The sequence below is a fragment of the Colias croceus genome, chromosome 14 (assembly GCF_905220415.1).
Source record: "Colias croceus chromosome 14, ilColCroc2.1".
NCBI lineage: Eukaryota > Metazoa > Arthropoda > Insecta > Lepidoptera > Pieridae > Colias > Colias croceus.
Window position 1 is genome coordinate 4663738 of NC_059550.1, and position 18540 is coordinate 4682277.

Sequence of the window (18540 nt, forward strand, 5' to 3'; positions counted from 1 at the left end):
AAAACTACTACTACTACTACTACTACCTACTACTTTTATTTGACCGACAAACAACTTTTAAAATTCATTAAACCTACTTTTGGAAACCAAAAAAAAACCTGTCCCACTTGAGTGTCTATTTAATAAGAACGTATCCATTACTTGATTAATTTTTGTGAATTAAAACGTCGTTCTATGATACACCGAAATTATTGTACCATCCTAGAATTGCAATTTTATTCTGCTTTATTTGATAGATGTATGGTTTGGTAATTGTACCAAACCATACACACATCTTGCTATGGTATATGTAAGTTGTACACACAGTGACTCGAGTAAAAGTGTCACATCTGCGAAGCCAGCTTGCGCAACGTGTATCTTGTACAACATCGATAGAAAACAGAAATGCCATCGAGCAAGATGGCGTGAAAAATCGAAATTCACAGGCTGCTAATGACACGGAAGTGTAGGCAACACTTGTTGGTGCAAATCATATGACAATACTCGTGTGGTCAAACACCCAATGTGACATTATCGTAATTTGAAAGCGTACTTTGTACGTAGTTCAATAATTTGGTAATGAATGAAATGAATGAATGAATGAAAAATTCTTTATTGCACACTAAATACAGGATTAGAAACTAAAAGCTATACAAGTAATAACATGTACAGAGAACGGTCTTATCGCTGTAAGCGATTTCTGCCAGACAATGTACTTCGAACTTTTTTTATAACCTACTAATTCTACGCATTAATACTTGATGATTGAAAACGCATATTTACGCATTACGAACATTGTTAATTGCACGCATGTAAGGAATATTCCAGTAGCTCTTAATAAAATGTCGCGTTGATGACTGATGTATGCAATACGAGGAAAGAAATTAGTTTGATTTTGTTTTGATTTTATAAATCCAGCAAAATTACCTAATTCAACATTAGGAGCTTGACTTATAACTTATTGAAATTTGGAAGAACGTTTTGTAGTAGAGGAGCCTAAGAGGGGATTTTGGGATTTACTCGAGCGCGTCAGATTACTATAAGGGACGGTACCTTAGCTATTCATTAGTACCTCTAGTCAATATGAGCAGTTATGGTTGGTGGATGCGCTCAGGGGCCCCGCTGGAAAATTTGAATAATCCATAATTCCCTAAGGTTGAGCTCGAATCGTCAGATTAGCGAAATGGGGACTTCTTATATTGTAATTAACCCCCCCATATATTAATCTGACGCGCTCGAATAATATTACTTTAATTTTTTACCCTTTCTTCATAGCGATTAAATCGCCACTTAAATCGTCAGATTAACGTATACTTTTTTTCAGTGACGTCCTGGAGCATGCAAAATATCAATATCTAACGCGCTTGAGTATTTCCAAGACAATTTTTTTCTTTTTTAAATTAAAAAAAATCAAAAAACCCTTCCCCACCGCTAAAAGTGAAAACATTATAGGACCTTTTTTTCTCGCTATGGTCTAATCTACCAATTCTAATAGGTTCCCGTGACGCTCGAGTAAATCCACATTTAGCATCCTGGGCTCCCCTACTATTGTAAACGTAAACGTGCGAATTATTCAACGCACTTGGTTCAACCAACCACTAAATTTTCCAATAAATTTTCAAGCAAAAAATTCACTACAAATAAAAAGTCTCCAAATTATACATGCAAATAAATATTTCCATACATTAAATCACACATCCGATTATATGGTATATTGATTTTTGAATAACCAACGTGCATTCCTCATGGCAGGCGACGCGTCACATAAATTCCGTTTCACATAATACTAAGATCAGTGATCAGCATGGTAGATTCCTCTTACGTTATGGAGATCGTTTTAATTCTTTTAATAGACATCTTATTAAGTCACTGCGAATTTCCAGTTATTGCTTTTCTAGACGATTCTTCGCATTTTATGGCAGCTGGATGGAGTGCCCGTCGAATATTTTCGTCAAGTTCTATGTAGCTATTAGGAAATTTAAATGCAGGTATATGGAAAATGTGATGTTCAGTTGCTCATAAAATAGTAATTATATAAATAAAAGTAAAATAAATTTTCAGAATTGTTACGTTTTGTAAAATTATTTTTAAATATTATATTTTGCTACAAACATCAGATTGTATCTTTTACACCGATATAATTCACTGACTGATTGGCTGTGCGCACTTTCTATATTCGCATTATAAATGAGAATTTCTATTTTTTCATTATTAGGTATTACATGTTATACCCTATTTACATATTTAAAACAAACAATACACAATATACTTAATACATAAATGTATGAGTATAGAATAAGTTTAAGATTAAATGACGTCACGAACGGAAGAAATTGTACGTCCGGGATATTAATTTAAATTAAATAAAAATATCAAGCTTCAAAGTTCATCAAGTCCAAAGCAAAACGCCACTCAGAGACGTCGTACCGCAGCGCGCAAACGTATACCGAGTCACTTTCACGTTCGAATAAAATAAAAACGGAGGGAAACTCGCGCGAGAAATCTTACATTTTTCCCCACTAATCAAGCAGTTAGTTAATTGCCGCCGACAAAACGACACTCGATAACGGACTGTTTACAAATATACCGTCGATAAGGGTACACAATTGATCCGGTGCATGCGTGGATTGATACAATTGTATTTTCTTTCTTAACCCTTCATTCTCTTAGCCTCCTTCTATCGGGCTTCACGTCTGAACTAAAGTGGACTGTGTGTGTGTGAAGTGCCTTAGGGTTTTGTGTATTTTGTTGTAATATGGGTAAAGCAGGAATCGCCATGACACTGCTCAGTACGTTGGCTGCGTTGGTTATCATTGTGCATACTGCTGAGGAGGAATACGAGAGGGCCCAGAGGGGGATGCGCGCCCGGTCTTTAGATGTCGAAGTACCTAGCTATGAACAGGTAACTAATACTTGAGTTATATATTATATAATTAACTTTAATCATCGTAAGCTTATTTAGTTATTAATTGTGAAGTGGTTAAAATAAATTTACTACTACCATTAGGTAGGTCCTTAATAGCCATAAAAAATAGAGCATAATAACTTATATTAATATAGATATTAATAAGGAACGTAATAGGGTGTATTGACCTTCAAAAAATAGTAATTTCATTAATAAAAAGTCGGCATATTACGATAATCTGAAAAAACACATAATTCCGTATTAACAAAAAAACGCTCATTGTAATCATATACCTAGTCACGCAACGGAACATTCAACGTTTAAATCATAAACAAGTCAAATATATCTTTCTAAAATGTCATATTATATGATATGATGACATATAAAATATATTTCATACCTCAACGCTAATTAAAAAATGCGGAAAGACACTTGAAACTCAATATTAATTAAATAACTGTAGTTTTCTTTTCAAACGCTTGTTATACCATGAAAAAATTACTTTGAACGGCGTCAAATACAAATCTCGCCGTGAAGTTTTCTAAAACATCGCATTACAGTTATGTAACTAGCTATACAAAATTTCTAAGTTTAACATACTTATATAAATATAAAATATATTTGTCTGCATAATATTATTAGTATAATTTATTTCTTACATAACAATAAATATGTATAAGCATTTATGGAAATTGCAAATGCTCTATTCTAAATCTGTACTAACCGGTTGACGCTCGCGGCATCGTCTGTGTTAAATAGCTTTAAGTACCGTCTTGTTAACGAAATCGGTAGGCGTTTATATGTCAAGAACAATGCTTTTAAAGAAAATAAAAGAAGCAATTTATAATGTATAACAGGAGATAGATATCTGGAGGTGAAAGTCTCGTGAAACATGGGCCAGCGGTTTCGAAGATTAGCCAGAACAAACAGACACACGAATGGAAAACTGTTCACACACTCCCATGAGCATTATAAAAACTTAAAAATTTTGATGAAATATACAATAGATATTAGATAATATAAATGCAAAAATGCGTATATTTTGTAATGAGGAAAAGATGCACACATAAAAACAGATCTTCAATATTCTAGAGATATTCGATTCTGATATTTTCTTATACTCAACTACATATTAGTTTAATTCCTCATTCGGTCATTGCCCTTTAAATAAAACTGCATCAACTTGATACTGATGAATGATAAGAATTTATTCAATACATTACGTTTAGAAAACTTGTTAGAAAGATAAAATGGTCTATCAGTTACGGGGAAATGGTAGAGACAAGTTTTCTATTTCCCACTCCTTTAAAAGGACTTGTTATAGACATTGATAGCTTGGAAGTAGCTCGTTGGTTTTATATCTTACTAGCTGTGCCCTGCGGTTTTACCCGCAGTACTCTGCTCCTGTTGGTTAAATGGTAACGGCTAATGGCTCCTCGATAAATGGGCTTTCTAACATCGAAATAATTTTTCAAATTGGATCAGTAGTTCCTGAGATTAGCGAGTTCAAACAAACAAACAAACTCTTCAGCTTTATAATATTAGTTAGACTAGCTTACGCCCGCTACTCCGCCCGTGCGGAAAAATTAAGAAAAATTAAGATTAATTTTTTTCTACGTATTTTTCCGGGATAAAAAGTATCCTATTTTATGCTCATGATAATAAGGTATAATTATACCAAGTTTCAAGTACAGAATTGACCCTTCTACAGATTTATTATAGTTATGTATAGATTATATTATATCATTGCATCTAATAAGTAATTTATAAAAAAAACGTTAAAACTCGTGTTATTATTGTATTGCCACCGATAGAGTCTATGAGATAATATAATTGTATTCGGTTAAATCATAATTGTATTAGGTCATATTAGAATTGATGAGAATGAAATGAAGAATGCTCTCCTACCTAGGTTTGCATTAATCTTCGATAATTGTATTTAATATATTTTGATCGATTTCTACTTTGCATCCAAATACTAATACAATTCTTCGATTAGTTGTTGACAAGCAGACCAAATTAGGGTTATAATCATCATTTATGGATATTTTGTATTACAATCAAACACGATATAATTAAAATGTATAATAAATAAATTACTTTTCATTAAAATTGATTTGTAATAAAAGAAAACGCATGTTGAACGAATGGTAATAGAATCTTCTCGATAGACAATAGATCATCAATATGATCATAATTATGTTAAGAGATGCAAATATATTGATTGAGAAAGTATAGTATTGCAAACGAATGCAAGCATATTTTTTTATAATATGAAAGTTTAATTGACTTAATTTAAAAACTCGTTTATATTTTTATGGATGAGGACAGCCATAAAAATGTATACTTAACAGTTTTTATGTATGCTTAAGTCTATACAATATTAATTATGTAATATTTATTTTAAGAAATTAACGAAAATTTCTTGAAATTTATATAATCATTATAAAATAAACATCGTTGATCCAAGAGAGGTACCTAAACATTTAAAGAGAGAGAGAGTCCTGTTTACATATTTTAATGTTCAAAATATGACAAAATATTAATTAGGAACTGTTTTAAGAAATAGTGTAATTTCAGACATGAAAAATTTCAGATGGGCTTTGATGGACATTTTTATAAAAAATTTTTTTTCCTTTACCATTTTACTAAAAGTAAAAAAAAAATGGTAAAGGAAAAGTTATTTTCTTGGAGATTTATCATTAAATGTAAAATGGAATTTTGCTACTGATAGGTACTGTTATTTATGCTATGTCAATTGTCATCTGTCATCCAAGATAGAATTATTATTAACCTTAAAAAATATTGTTTAAATTTATGTGCATAATTGCGTAAATATTAGGGAAGAAAAAGATAGATATTATAATTATTGTATTTTTATCGATACGTGACTTTACCACTTTGTCAAGCACTAAGCCTGTCACACTATTTTCTTTTTCATCCTAAAACAAAAAGGTGGAGGTTCTATGCTAAAAAATAATTTACCGAATATATGCAATAAATTATTTTAATTTTAATAATTATTAATTATTACCTTAATGTTGAAATTTATTTTATTTGAAAAGAGATGCAGAAATATTTTATCGAAAGCAGTAAGTACTTTTTGGAATATTTACATTCTTCCCTCTGACACGCATGATCATATAGTGCTCTCGCGTTCGTACTCACGGCTGAATATTTTTTGTGTTTAGTGGATTTTTGGTCATTCCAATTTGTCTGACTGATTAAATATAATTTTGTAATAGTTATGTTGATAACATATTAAAAAATCAGACATTAAAAAATAAGTAAAGTTTATTTATTTTTGGTGGAGCTTTAAAGCGTCTGACAAAAGTTTTGGTCCATGAAAAGTGTCTGATACTTGCGATACCATTTGAGAATGATATTCTATAAAATATATCTAAAAATCAGCCATCTAAATTTAAGTAAAGTAACTCTTATTTTTAGTCACCTTTCTCACCTGGTACCTTCCCAGGTGTCACTGGGCAAACTTCACAAACACGCAGGTATACAAAGTACATGAGACACTACTGAGAACTTAAAGTTTCATCTTTTAGAAAATAAGTTATGTCTTATCGCTCTGGGATCTTGGACTACGGAAAGATATGCGCTTCTGTTATGATCTTTAAAAAAGTATTAAAAGCTTCTTCAGCAATGACAGAAAAATTAACATTTATACTCTTATTTTAGCCTATATTTGTATTTAGGTTACATACAATTCAGGTGTTAATTAGAACTAATGCATTTAATACCATATCGCACATAACTTACAAGTTATTGGTTATCAGGTGTGACGTATCCATTAGCGAACATGAGTTAATAAACCGCAGGTTAGCCAAACCGGTCCAACCACTTTCAACTTTCTTAGCATTATGCCATACTATATTTTGTAACGGCTTTCTTCGATTATCGATGAGATAACCGAAAGATGTAATAAATACACTTTTGATATTTGAACTTTGACTTCTAATCTTAAGGTAATTTCGATTGGACCTCGATGAATGATTATTATTTCAATTTAAATGTAATGTGTTGGATTTATCATGTTTAAGATGATAGAGCGATAAACAAATAAACGCTTAAATAAATTATGCCGTTATGATGTATGTAATTATTTTTATTCCGCGAGTAAATTTTCACATAGTTGTTATTAGTATAATCGTTGGTAAGGTTGAAATTTCCACAGAATATTATGAGATTAAAACGTACGTACTTTATTATACGTATCAACTTTTCGACCAATTAGGCTATATATATATTTTTTATTTGTAAATAAAAGTGTTTGATTTGTCCGCTTAAAAAATAATAACAACAATAAGGTGGACCAAAAAATAACAATCATTACATAACTGTACTAAAAATATACCGTGTATTTTATGCAAATATTTATTATTTATAGCGCATACGTCATGACATATTAAAATCAACGAATATTCTGTTACTTTTCAGGCATGGAGAGCATTAGAAGATCCAAAACTACCAGAAACTCCGCAAAGTGACGCTTGGAAAAATGACACTCCAGATGAAGTTCCCAAACGAAGAAGAACGCGTAAAAGAAAACGTCGGCCACAAATATCAGCAGATGACCTTGAACCGCAGGAAAGACATGTATTCCACAGCGATGTATTACCCCGTAATCAAGAATATTTCGTCACACCTCCAGAAACGGTCAGGCGAAGGAAGAAAGTCAATCGTCACGACAAAGAAAAAGATGAAACAGATCGATGGGGAGACCAAATAGGCATTGACCGCCCAGTCAGAAGGCGGGGTCATAGGCGAAAACGTCCCATCGATACCGAGCAACAGCCTAGATTGAGTGAATTTGATGGTTTTAGATTTCACGAAACAATACCTGATGAAAACCCATGGAATAATATAAGAAACGAGCAGTTTAATGATGGAACCTTAAATGCTACGAATGAACAAGATAATATGGAACAGAACGAAGAAGATGGTAGACTACCTTATTCACTCAACACAGAAATAGACAATGGGGACGATGATGAACTCCAAAATGATCACAAAATTATTGTTTCGGAACCTCTTCCAGCATACAACGATCGATCTTTGTCAGAATTCTCATTGGAGTCTCTTATTAAGCCAATTCCAGAAGACAATATAAAAATAAAGAAAGATAAGATAAAAGAAAAAACCAAAAATACTATAAGCCAAAAAGAGAAAGCATTATTAAAGGTAATAGGAAACTTTTTATTTTAAGCACTAGATAGAACCTACATTATTAATAAGAAATTTAATATCCTAGTTATTGATTAAGTTTGCTTCAAAATAACTTTAAGTTAAAGGGTATAAATCATAGTACACGTGGAGAAGCGCAGAGACTAGCGAAGAGCATGAACAAAATAATACCACTTTGCAAGAAAATGACTTTAGAAGAATATAAAAATATTGAAGACAAAATCCAAATGGTATACCGCAGTAATTAAGTAGAAAATATGAATAACAAAAAGTAGATAATAGTCGTCGATAATCATCTCGATAAAAGTTCTAATATAATGTTGAATAATCATAGATATTAATCACATCGTTTCTCATCTGTATGTTGCACAACCGTTAATAAATATTAAAAGTATTGTACTAAAATTTACTTTCAAAATATTTAAATCTACATAAAAATGTGTATAATTTTACACAATGTTATATATGAATAATTTTATATTTGTTTTCAGGATAATGAACCCCTTGAACCTCAGGCACTAAAGGCTATATTGAAAAGATCAAACGGTCGAAGTTTGAGTGAAATTTTGCAACAAAATAATCTATCTTTAAGTGACTTACTGCAAGGTAGAGAAAAAGCATTGTCTTTACTTCAGGCTGGCGATTTATCCGAGAACGAAAAATTAAGAGATGAAAATAACATCGAAGCGAACAATACAAGTTCGAACCACAATGAGGGTCAAAATCATCTAACTTTTATCCAATCCGGAAGTCAAGAGCAAAAAAATCTTCAAGAAATAATCGAAGAGCAGCCCATTACCGAACAAATATTAACAACCGCATATACTCCGGACGAAACGAGTACCACTCAAAGAATTGTAGAGATTAATTCGAATGATCATATCGAAAATACTACTGAGACTCATACAAGACGTCGATTTCCATTCCATGTACGTAGGAGATTACGTACAAGACCATATAACAATACGCGTAAAGTTCAATTAAGTAGGGATTTAATATCTCTAACATCTAGAAAGTATCAAAACAATAGAAATAAAGATTGGATTGAATTTATGCCAACTCCTACAAAAAATAAAAAAATTAAGCAAGATTCCAATGTTCCAATAAACACAGAAACAAAAGATCCTATGGTACGTGAAAACAGTTTCATATCAACAACAGTAATGGTCGAGGAGTCAACGGAACAGTTCCAAGAAACTGATAATACTGAGATCCCAACGACGCAGTCAAGCTATGTGGACATGAATTCTTTCAAGACTACTATTGACACGGAATTCAATGACAGAAATACGCAGCAAAATGATGAATTATTAACTACTGATACTGATGAAACAATACCTACTACGATTGCCATAACAACTACAGAAAAAATTGTAACAATAACGCAAAAGCCAAGGATACATTCTCCCATAAGACCAACTTTAAACGCATCTGAATTAAGAAGGCAAGCTTTTAACAACAGGCTAAACAAGAAACGTATGAAACAAAAGAAGCAATCAGAGGAAGAATCTCACGATGGGGCCAGAAACGATGTCTTCTCAATGGGTAACTTGGTACCAGCATCAGAATTTATTGCTAAAACGCAAGGAACAACAAGTGCTTACGATCGGAATAATTTGACTACCTTAGAAGATGTAACCGTTACAGAATCGACTACAAGATCGCAAAATCGATTTAGATCAACCAAACCACCTAATGTGAAAAAATCTTCTATATTACCTAAAATTCAGCCCTATATGTCTGACACAGAAGATACGGCGAAATTTGAAATAGAAGAAATTCTTAACGACTCTATAAGTAAATATACATGTACAATATATTTTTACCTCATGTTTACTTTCACGTTAAGTTAACAAAATTATAATTTATTATTAATATTGTTATTTTCAGCACGGGCGAGGCTTTCGAGAATACTGAAGGAAAGAAACATGACACTTAACGAATTGGTAGAACATAGAGAGCGTGGTTCAAGTCATGTGCATTTAGCGGATATATTTCACAATGCATCGAAAGAGCCAAATCCCCCAGAGCCATTTTTGTCAAAGTCTTTGATTGAACCCATATCCAAAGAAACATATCCTTTAAGAGCTCTCTTAGAGGCAAATCTTCACGACCCTAAGTCTAATTTAGATTTAAATGCACTTAATTCAAACTATTTGAACATTCCTGTTGTTATGGATTTTGGAAATAATGTAAATGAAAATGGTGAAAATATGGGAATTATGTCTTTATTCAGTAATACAAGTAGACACAGTGAAAATAAAGAAAATCGAAAACATATGAATGCAACAGATTATAAAGCTCCATCGAACAGCGAAACTATAAACGAACAAAAATCTGGTCGAGAAGGTCGTGTATTTAATACAGACAAAGGATTAATCAATTGGAATGATATATTTAAACTTCTTCATGATAACAATAACCAAACAGATTCGGACGAACTGGTTCAGGCCAGAGGTAAATATAATTTTAGAATGTAATGTGTTTAGGTTATGAATTATTTTAATAATTGAATTTATATTAATTTCAGTATCTTCGAAACCAGATACGATTAAGAAAATTTTATTGGAGGAGGATGACGATGGTGACAGCGTTATTATATTTGAAGACTTACAACATTTGAAAAACAACAATGTGGCATCAAACGAGGAAGATATTGAAGTAAAATTGTTAGAAAAAATAGAAGACAGGCCGTCGAAACCTGCATTTAACACATCTAGTAATGCACGATCAGTTACTGTGGTAACAGCAAGTATCATAGGATTGGCTCTTGTACTCTTTTTACTGACATATGCAGCATTTAAATGGAGACAACAAAGTAAAATGATCGAAAGCAAACAGTGCGCCAATGAAGAAAGAATACCTTCGCCAGTGTTTGAAAATCGTTCAACAAAAAATAACAGCAGCACACGAAGTAAAAGTCCTATGCTTACTTCAAATATTTATTCAATTAATACGTTAGACACACACGCTGATGCCGATTCGCCTGAATACATGTGGGACTCATTAAGAAAACCATTCCAGTAATTATTGTTGCATTTGTCGTGAGATTAGACTGAAATTAAGCATAATTTATTTTAAATACGTTTGATTGGATTAAGATTATGAATTAGGAAACATATACGAACAGCTTTTAAAGCTGAGTTAATTTAAGATTTAATTGAAATAAGCCGCAATGACCAATACATTACGCTTAGCAGAGCTAAGAATGTTTTGTGATTGATTTGAAATATTGGTGCTCAGTATTACGTGGCAAGTGCAATAATTAAAGACAAGACTATTTATGTTTGTGTTTAGTGTGTTTCAAGGATTGAATAAATCTATTAGTGATATTCACTTTTTATTTAATTTCATTTTAAACCTTCAACGCCTCCATTAGTGTACAGAGGTCTTTTAGAAAAAGACGAGGTTAAAATACATAGCTATTTCACACGTCTAATGTATTCATAAAAGAGAGCAGTCCTATCATGTACATATTGCAAAATTGAAATTATACTTAAATTTTCAATTTTTATGTTAGAAAGTTATTGTAATTAATCAATTTTTATGAAAGAAAGAAGAATGTAATCAATTGTTTTATACCATACTTATAATAATACCAATATTTTACAGCAGTTCGTTTTATATTTCCTTTGCTTTTGAATTAAAACATACTTTATTGTTTTTATTAATGTTTTGTCATAAAGCAGCAATTTTTTTCGAATGTTTACGTTGCGAACGCCAGTAAAATCTATTAATATGTATTATGTACTATGAAACTCTACCTTATTTAGCAAAGATTTAAAAACCACAAGCAAAAATAAAAATTTCTCATCACATAATGCTGGCCACAACTAGATCTAAAGTAAATTAGATAATAAATACAGTATATTAATTAATTATACATAAGTATTATAAAAGTATTCACTGACCTGTAATTCTCAAAAGTAAATATATCCTGCAAACTTTTCAAAACAGGTACATCTGGTTTGTTGATTTTGTGCCAAAAGTATGCATATTGTCTCGCTATATTTGTGAACAGTTTCAGTGATGACTCAAATGTTGGTGATGGCTGCAAAGACAAATAAAATTGTATTTAGAATGTCTTAATTTTTTATTGAATTTTTATGTGTATTTTATGTTATTATAATTAATTCAAAATAATGCAAGTTTAGGTAAGTACAGTATAATAATTGTAATAAAATAAATAGATCACTTATTGTAGAATTGTTCATATCTCAACACCAAATTCTTTATTTAGTGTTAGCATGCAACCTGCCTGTGCCTTAGACAAATTTATGAAATTCAGAGTCTATAAAGAGACTAAAGTCAACCATTTCTATTACGTAATTACAATAATTAATCTAGCCTAGCTTTGTTCACAATAGCCCCGTTTTTCTTAATGACCGGACTGAAGTTTGCAATGTATGCATCTTATTCAAGTAAGTAGTTCTTATTACTATAATATATTGGATATTTTTCATTCTATAAATTGACTTGTACCTAACTTCAGTGGGCCGAAAATATTAGACAGTATAGTACCTTCAGTTCAGCAAATTCTTCCAAATCATAATACAGAACAGTTGAATATTTCTCCGGCAGAGTATCAATGTATGGTTTCCAAAATGAATCTGAAATAATATTATTTACAAGTAGTTAGCTGAAGGTGTTACAAATTGCATAATTTCAATATTGATTTAAATTACAATAAGTAACAATTATAAAATGAATATAATTAATTCTAAAATTCCGCTAATTCCAACTAAGCAATTTTTTCATTAATTCGTAAGTTATTTATTATAGGTTGTAATAATCTATACTAATATTATAAAGCTGAAGAGTTTGTTTGAATGCGCTAATCTCAGAAATTACTGATCCGATCTGAAAAATTATTTCGGTGTTAGATAGCCGATTTAACAAGGAAGGCTATAAATAGGATAATATATCATCACACTAAGATCAACAGGAGCGGAGCAATGCAGGTGAAACCGCGGGGCACAGCTAGTTTTAAAATATAATCGAATAAACTATACTTCGTAGCTTTTGAAATTTCTAATAACTGTAAATCATAGAATGTATATTGCATTTAATTAAAATAAATTAGAACTTATTAAGAATAAGGTCATAGAAATTACCGCTGTTACTAGTTTACAATTCAAATTGTGTTCAGAATCATTCATGGTAGGTAAATGCATATAATTGTTATTTCTTATGACCTTGTTTTGTAAATAACATAGGTACATATTAAATAAATACTTAGCAAACTTCATGTTCATGAGATAAAATAAGAGATCATATTATGCAAGTTGGGTTAATTAAAGTGTTTAGAACTAAAAGACAGTTGAAATCAATATTAGTATATTGGATTTTTTAATTCCAAAGACTAAAACACTAGCTAGTGTTTTAGTTCCACCAGTTGTTTCACCCGCTTAGTCAATGAAAAACATTGCATTGTTCTCCTGTGGAATTTCTGGGATAAAACTACTGATATGTCCTTCCACAGGTCCTAAGCTGTAATATTCTCTTTACCAAATTTGAAGTAAATCCATGCAGTATGTTTTGTATTACTATCATGATATGGGATTTGTAATACCAAAGACATTAATTAAAACAACAGAGAAAATAGGAAACAAAGCAAGAGAAAATCAAGATATTATAAGAGAAAAGAACACATACAATGGCATAAATTATAATTACATATCGATGCTTTACAGCCAATAAAGGATAACCGCCACCTATAAAATTGTTCATGAGAGTGGTTTAAAGTGAAAAATATAAAAAAAAAATTCATAAAAAAAATTGTATAGACCCCAAAAAGCTGGAGATGTATACAATATAGCATTGAATTTAGTACTTATTAAAAGACGTTTTTATTTTTCCATTATATAGCGCAAAATACAATTTACTGTCGCTTATCCTCAAATGGTTTTTATTTTGTAAACAGGAAAAATGGCATAAGTGTAAATACTTGAATTTTTTGCTTGAGCATAAATGACGTAATTCTAATTTAAATGTTATATACATCGAAGAAAAATGTCACAAGCAAAAGTTTTAGGGAAAAAATATAGGTAAATACTGTGTAAGGAGCTACCGAATAAAAATTAACAGTATGCAAAACTGTATAAAGTTAAATTTTTTAACGGAAATATTTTGCATAAGATACTGAAACTTGCTTTGCCCCAAATTTTGCTTTAGGGATGTAAATAATTAGAAGACATCAATATTTATCAAATCAGTCTTTATTGGACGTATTAATAGCACATAAGCATAAGCATCACAAAATCAAAAACAAAATAAAAAGCATCTCCGACGAATGGCTCTTACATAGCCGAGCTCAAATTAACTTAAAAATAACAAAGGTAATTTTTTTTTTTATGTCAGAGCAAACAAAGGAGCAGGTGGGCCACCTGATGTTAAGTGGTCACCACCGCCCATAAACACTTGTAACACAAGGAGTGTTACAGGTGCTTTGCCGGCCTTTAATGTACAAATAAGCTCTTTTCTTGAAGGCCTCAATGTCGTAGTTGTTCGGGAACACCGCAGGTGGCAGATCGTTCCACAGTTTCACCGTACGCGGAAGGAAGTTATGGGTAAAGCGGACAGTGGTGGAGCGCCAACCATCCAGATGGTGCAGATGGAACTGGTTTTTACGGCGTGTGGTCCGGTGGTGGAACTGTGCGGCTGGTATAAGGTGGAACAATTCCTCAGAGCACTCCCCGTAGTAGATTCTGTACAGTATACAGAGAGACGCAACGTCTCTCCGCTCTGACAGTGGATCGAGCCTATCGGAAAGCCTACGGTCATCGACAATTCGAGCTGCTCGACGTTGGATGCGGTCAAGTGGAAGGAGTTGATACTGTGGGGCTCCGGCCCAGAGATGAGAACAGTACTCCATATGCGGTCGCACCTGAGCCTTGTACAGCTGAAGTCGGTGGGCCGGCTTGAAGTACTGTCTCGATCTACTGAGCACACCAAGTTTTTTCGAGGCTAATTTAGCTTTCGCTTCCAAATGACTGCGGAATTGAACGTCACTCGAGATTTCAACTCCGAGGATTCCGATTTTCGGCGATATACTAAGAGGAGTACTCTTAAACCGAGGTTCTACGACAAATGGGGTCTTTTTAGCGGTAAACTCGCAAACCTGTGTCTTTAGGGGATTGAACTCGACAAGATTAAGTTCGCCCCACTCCGAGACTTCTTGGAGAGAAGACTCGACTTCAGACACAAGTTTGTTTCGACTCTCATTGACGCTTTCCTTTGAGGTGTTTGCACGGCCGGGATAAAGAGCATCCCCCGTACTGTCGTCTGCATAGCAATGAATGTTACTGATTTGTAACAAATCATTGATATGCAGAAGGAACAGTGTAGGAGATAGCACGCAGCCTTGTGGGACACCAGCGTTCACATGAAGAGGCTTAGAGCAAGAACCGTCGATAACGACCTTAATGCTCCTCTCTTCCAGGAAGCTGGCAACCCAATCGCATAACCTTGCAGGAAGTCCGAAAGATGGTAATTTCGCTAGAAGTGCCTTGTGCCAGACCCGATCGAAGGCTTTCGCTACATCCAAACTTACAGCCAATGCCTCCCCTTTACTCTCAACCGCCTCCGCCCATCTGTGAGTGAGGTACACCAAAAGATCACCAGTCGAGCGACCACTACGGAAACCGTATTGCCGGTCGCTTAACAACTAGTTCTCCTCCAGATACCTCATGAGCTGGCAGTTAATAATGGATTCCATTATTTTGGAGAGTAAAGAAGTGATGGCGATCGGTCTGTAGTTTACGGATTTGAGTAGACGGATTTGAGCGATCGCCTTTTTTAGGGATTGGGTGGACAAGAGCAGTCTTCCACGAATTCGGGACAATGCCTTTGGCGTAAGAGAGCCGAAAAAGACGCGTTACAACCGGTGCCAACTCAGGAGCACATGTCCTAAGCACAATCTCCATCCGGCCCAGTCGACTTATGGATGTCAAGGGAAAAGAGAGCGTTTCGAACGGCACGTTGTGTGAAGCGTATATCCGCCATTGAATGGTTGCACCGCGGGATGGTCGGCGGTGTCATTCCCCTGTCATCAAGAGTCGAGTTCCTAGCAAAGAGAGCGCCCAAGAGTTCGGCTTTCTCTTTAGCGGAATGGGCCAGAGAGTCTTCGTCCTTGTGCAAAGGTGGAAAGGATGAACGACAAAAGTTACCTTGGATGGCCTTGGCGAGGGACCAAAACGCCCTTGTTCCCGAAGGAAGTCGCGCTAGTCTATCGCCAATATAACTAGATTTTTTAAATAGAATTCAACGTTTTGTAATTTTTATGTTTATTAAATTTTGTTCTGTGTAGGTATTTCTCATAGAAAACATTACAAAAATTAAAAAAAAGAACTGCAACTTTAACAAACAAAGTTTTCTTAACATTAATTAAGATTAATGAAATCAGTCTTCTCATCGCGAAGCCGCTTGGGCTCGCAGGTTTGGGGAAACGATACCGATAACCACCATTCCAAACTGTTTTAGACAGATAAACGACAAATAGGATGAAAACAAATTAGCATAAACTTATTTTTCATTTCTGCTATTTTATCCTAAGCGTCATAATTTCTTCTGTTTCGGGAGGGAAAAAAAGTATAAGCGACAAACTATTATTAAATATTTATAGGGACAAATGTAGTATCCGCCATTTAAGTGTTTAAAGACTAACCGGAAAAAAACTGCTAAACACCAAATTAAGTCTCAAAAATGTTGCCTTTCTATATCAAACGACAATTTTGTTTTTTGAAGGCACGAGCGTAAAGTACTAAATGAAATTTAACAAAAAATTACAGCGAAGCAAATTATCTTAAACGCATATTTTTTTATACTTGCCTTCAAGCAAAATGGTTTAACGTTAAAATAGTAAAATTTTACAGGAAGCCCAAAAAGTATAAAGGTTGTTTGTATTGAAATATTTTTGATTAACTACCAAAATGCATTCCACACAAAAAAATCTGTCGTTTAAGACGAAGAAATTTGGCCTTAGTCTTTGATTTTACTACCGCCTAACCGACTTAAATTTTAACCTAGAGATGTGTGAACTAGACCAAACGACGCAGAAAAAAAAGAGCAATTCAGCGGTATATATAAGTCCGTTCTCCAAAAAATGGCGCTTATCCCTTTTTGGCTGTAAGTCATCGATATAATAATTTTCAATAAGTTTACCTGGTTTACTTTTCTCAAGTAGCAGAAAGAGTGCCAATGTCACATTGGGCATATTTTGCATCAACGGATCTCGCTTTATGAACTCCGACAGCTCTGATTTATGTGCATCCTTTTCAGTCATCATAACTTTTTGCGGTATAGTCAGGATTAGGGAATCTTCCTGAAACTCTTTAAGTGCTTTCAAGCCGAGATCATAGCCAGCAAATTCAGCTATTTCGACACCTGGAAAAATGAATGTAATAAAATTATTAGATGGCTCACTAGTGCGAGAAACATTAGGTTCTCTCAGATTTATGTATTGCAGCAGATTGTATTAAGAATTTTATGCTTTTGTAAGTGATAAGAATTCAAGTGATGTCACTATTATGTCGAAGTTAGAAGTACCAATTATTTAAAACTAAGGCAAGATATTAAAATAGAAAAATATACCTTCAAATTCTGCTCCATTCTCTTTTAACCAATTGACATACTTTTCTATATTGGCTTGTCGTGACACTATTTGCGGCTTTTTTGGGGAAATTTCCAAATTAGTAATTTCCTTGATAAGGGGATCAATTTCTTTGTGATGATCCCAAACTTTGGTCGCATTACCCGTTCCATAAAATACTGTTGTTAAATTTAACAGCCTCTGCACAATATTTGAAAGTTCTTTTCGTTTAAGCTGATTAAATTTGTTTTCTTTTTCATTTGGCTTTGACTGTGGTTTCCGCCCCATATTCACTTATATAAATAAAATTGATGTGTAAGAGTTATTTATACTATCTACAATAATATCTGTAAATGTGTAAAATAATTTATAAAACGTGAGAAAATGGATATCTAAATATAGAGAGCGACTACAAAACAATGAAATATGAACCCAAATTTTGTGTCAAAAATAATTTTGACACTGACAGCTATGTAAATGTCATGTAAACAGTGAAATGTTACATGACATAGCCACTTTTTCTGTAGCAACTTATAAGATGCTAGGCTATGTGACTGTTTTATTTTTTATTTTAAATAAGTAATTTGCATTATTATTATATTGAGTTTTAAATTAACAATTTCAGGATTCCACTTTTATTTTTCAATTATTTATTTAATCACAATTTTCCCTTATAAATATTTTCTAAGCCATTCAAGATACGGGTACAATGATATGGTTAACAAGTTATCAAAGACAAAAAATTTCATTATATTATAATAATTCATTCATTAAGTTCATTAATATGATGATTATTGGGTAGAGTCTTGGTAGAATCAATAACATTAATAGAAGGCTAAGATAGTGTCTAAGTACGTCCTATCCTAACACA

The 18540-nt window shown here is 33.0% G+C and overlaps 2 protein-coding genes across 3 annotated transcripts in view; one reads left to right on the plus strand and one right to left on the minus strand.

The window, feature by feature from the left end:
- The window catches only part of LOC123697222 (actin-histidine N-methyltransferase), a 42154-nt gene extending 24057 nt beyond the window's left edge, over nt 1-18097 (minus strand). The window contains exons 1-4 of the mRNA XM_045643655.1: nt 17672-18097; nt 17243-17464; nt 12602-12690; nt 11992-12131 (exon numbers count right to left, since the gene is read on the minus strand). Of these exons, the coding sequence (XP_045499611.1) occupies nt 11992-12131; nt 12602-12690; nt 17243-17464; nt 17672-17957 (737 nt within the window). The 5' untranslated portion in view covers nt 17958-18097. The remainder of the gene's footprint in view (nt 1-11991; nt 12132-12601; nt 12691-17242; nt 17465-17671) is intronic.
- On the plus strand, nt 2436-11419 carry LOC123697220. Of its 2 annotated transcripts, XM_045643653.1 has the most exons (6): nt 2436-2881; nt 7334-8077; nt 8182-8310; nt 8572-9877; nt 9971-10537; nt 10611-11419. In XM_045643653.1, exons 1-6 carry the CDS (start codon nt 2735-2737, stop codon nt 11105-11107), a joined length of 3390 nt encoding a protein of 1129 aa, XP_045499609.1. In that variant the 5' UTR covers nt 2436-2734; the 3' UTR covers nt 11108-11419. The 2 variants fall into 2 exon arrangements, with proteins under 2 accessions (XP_045499609.1, XP_045499610.1); XM_045643654.1 differs by lacking the exon at nt 8182-8310.
- Nucleotides 18098-18540: the final 443 nt, after the last annotated feature.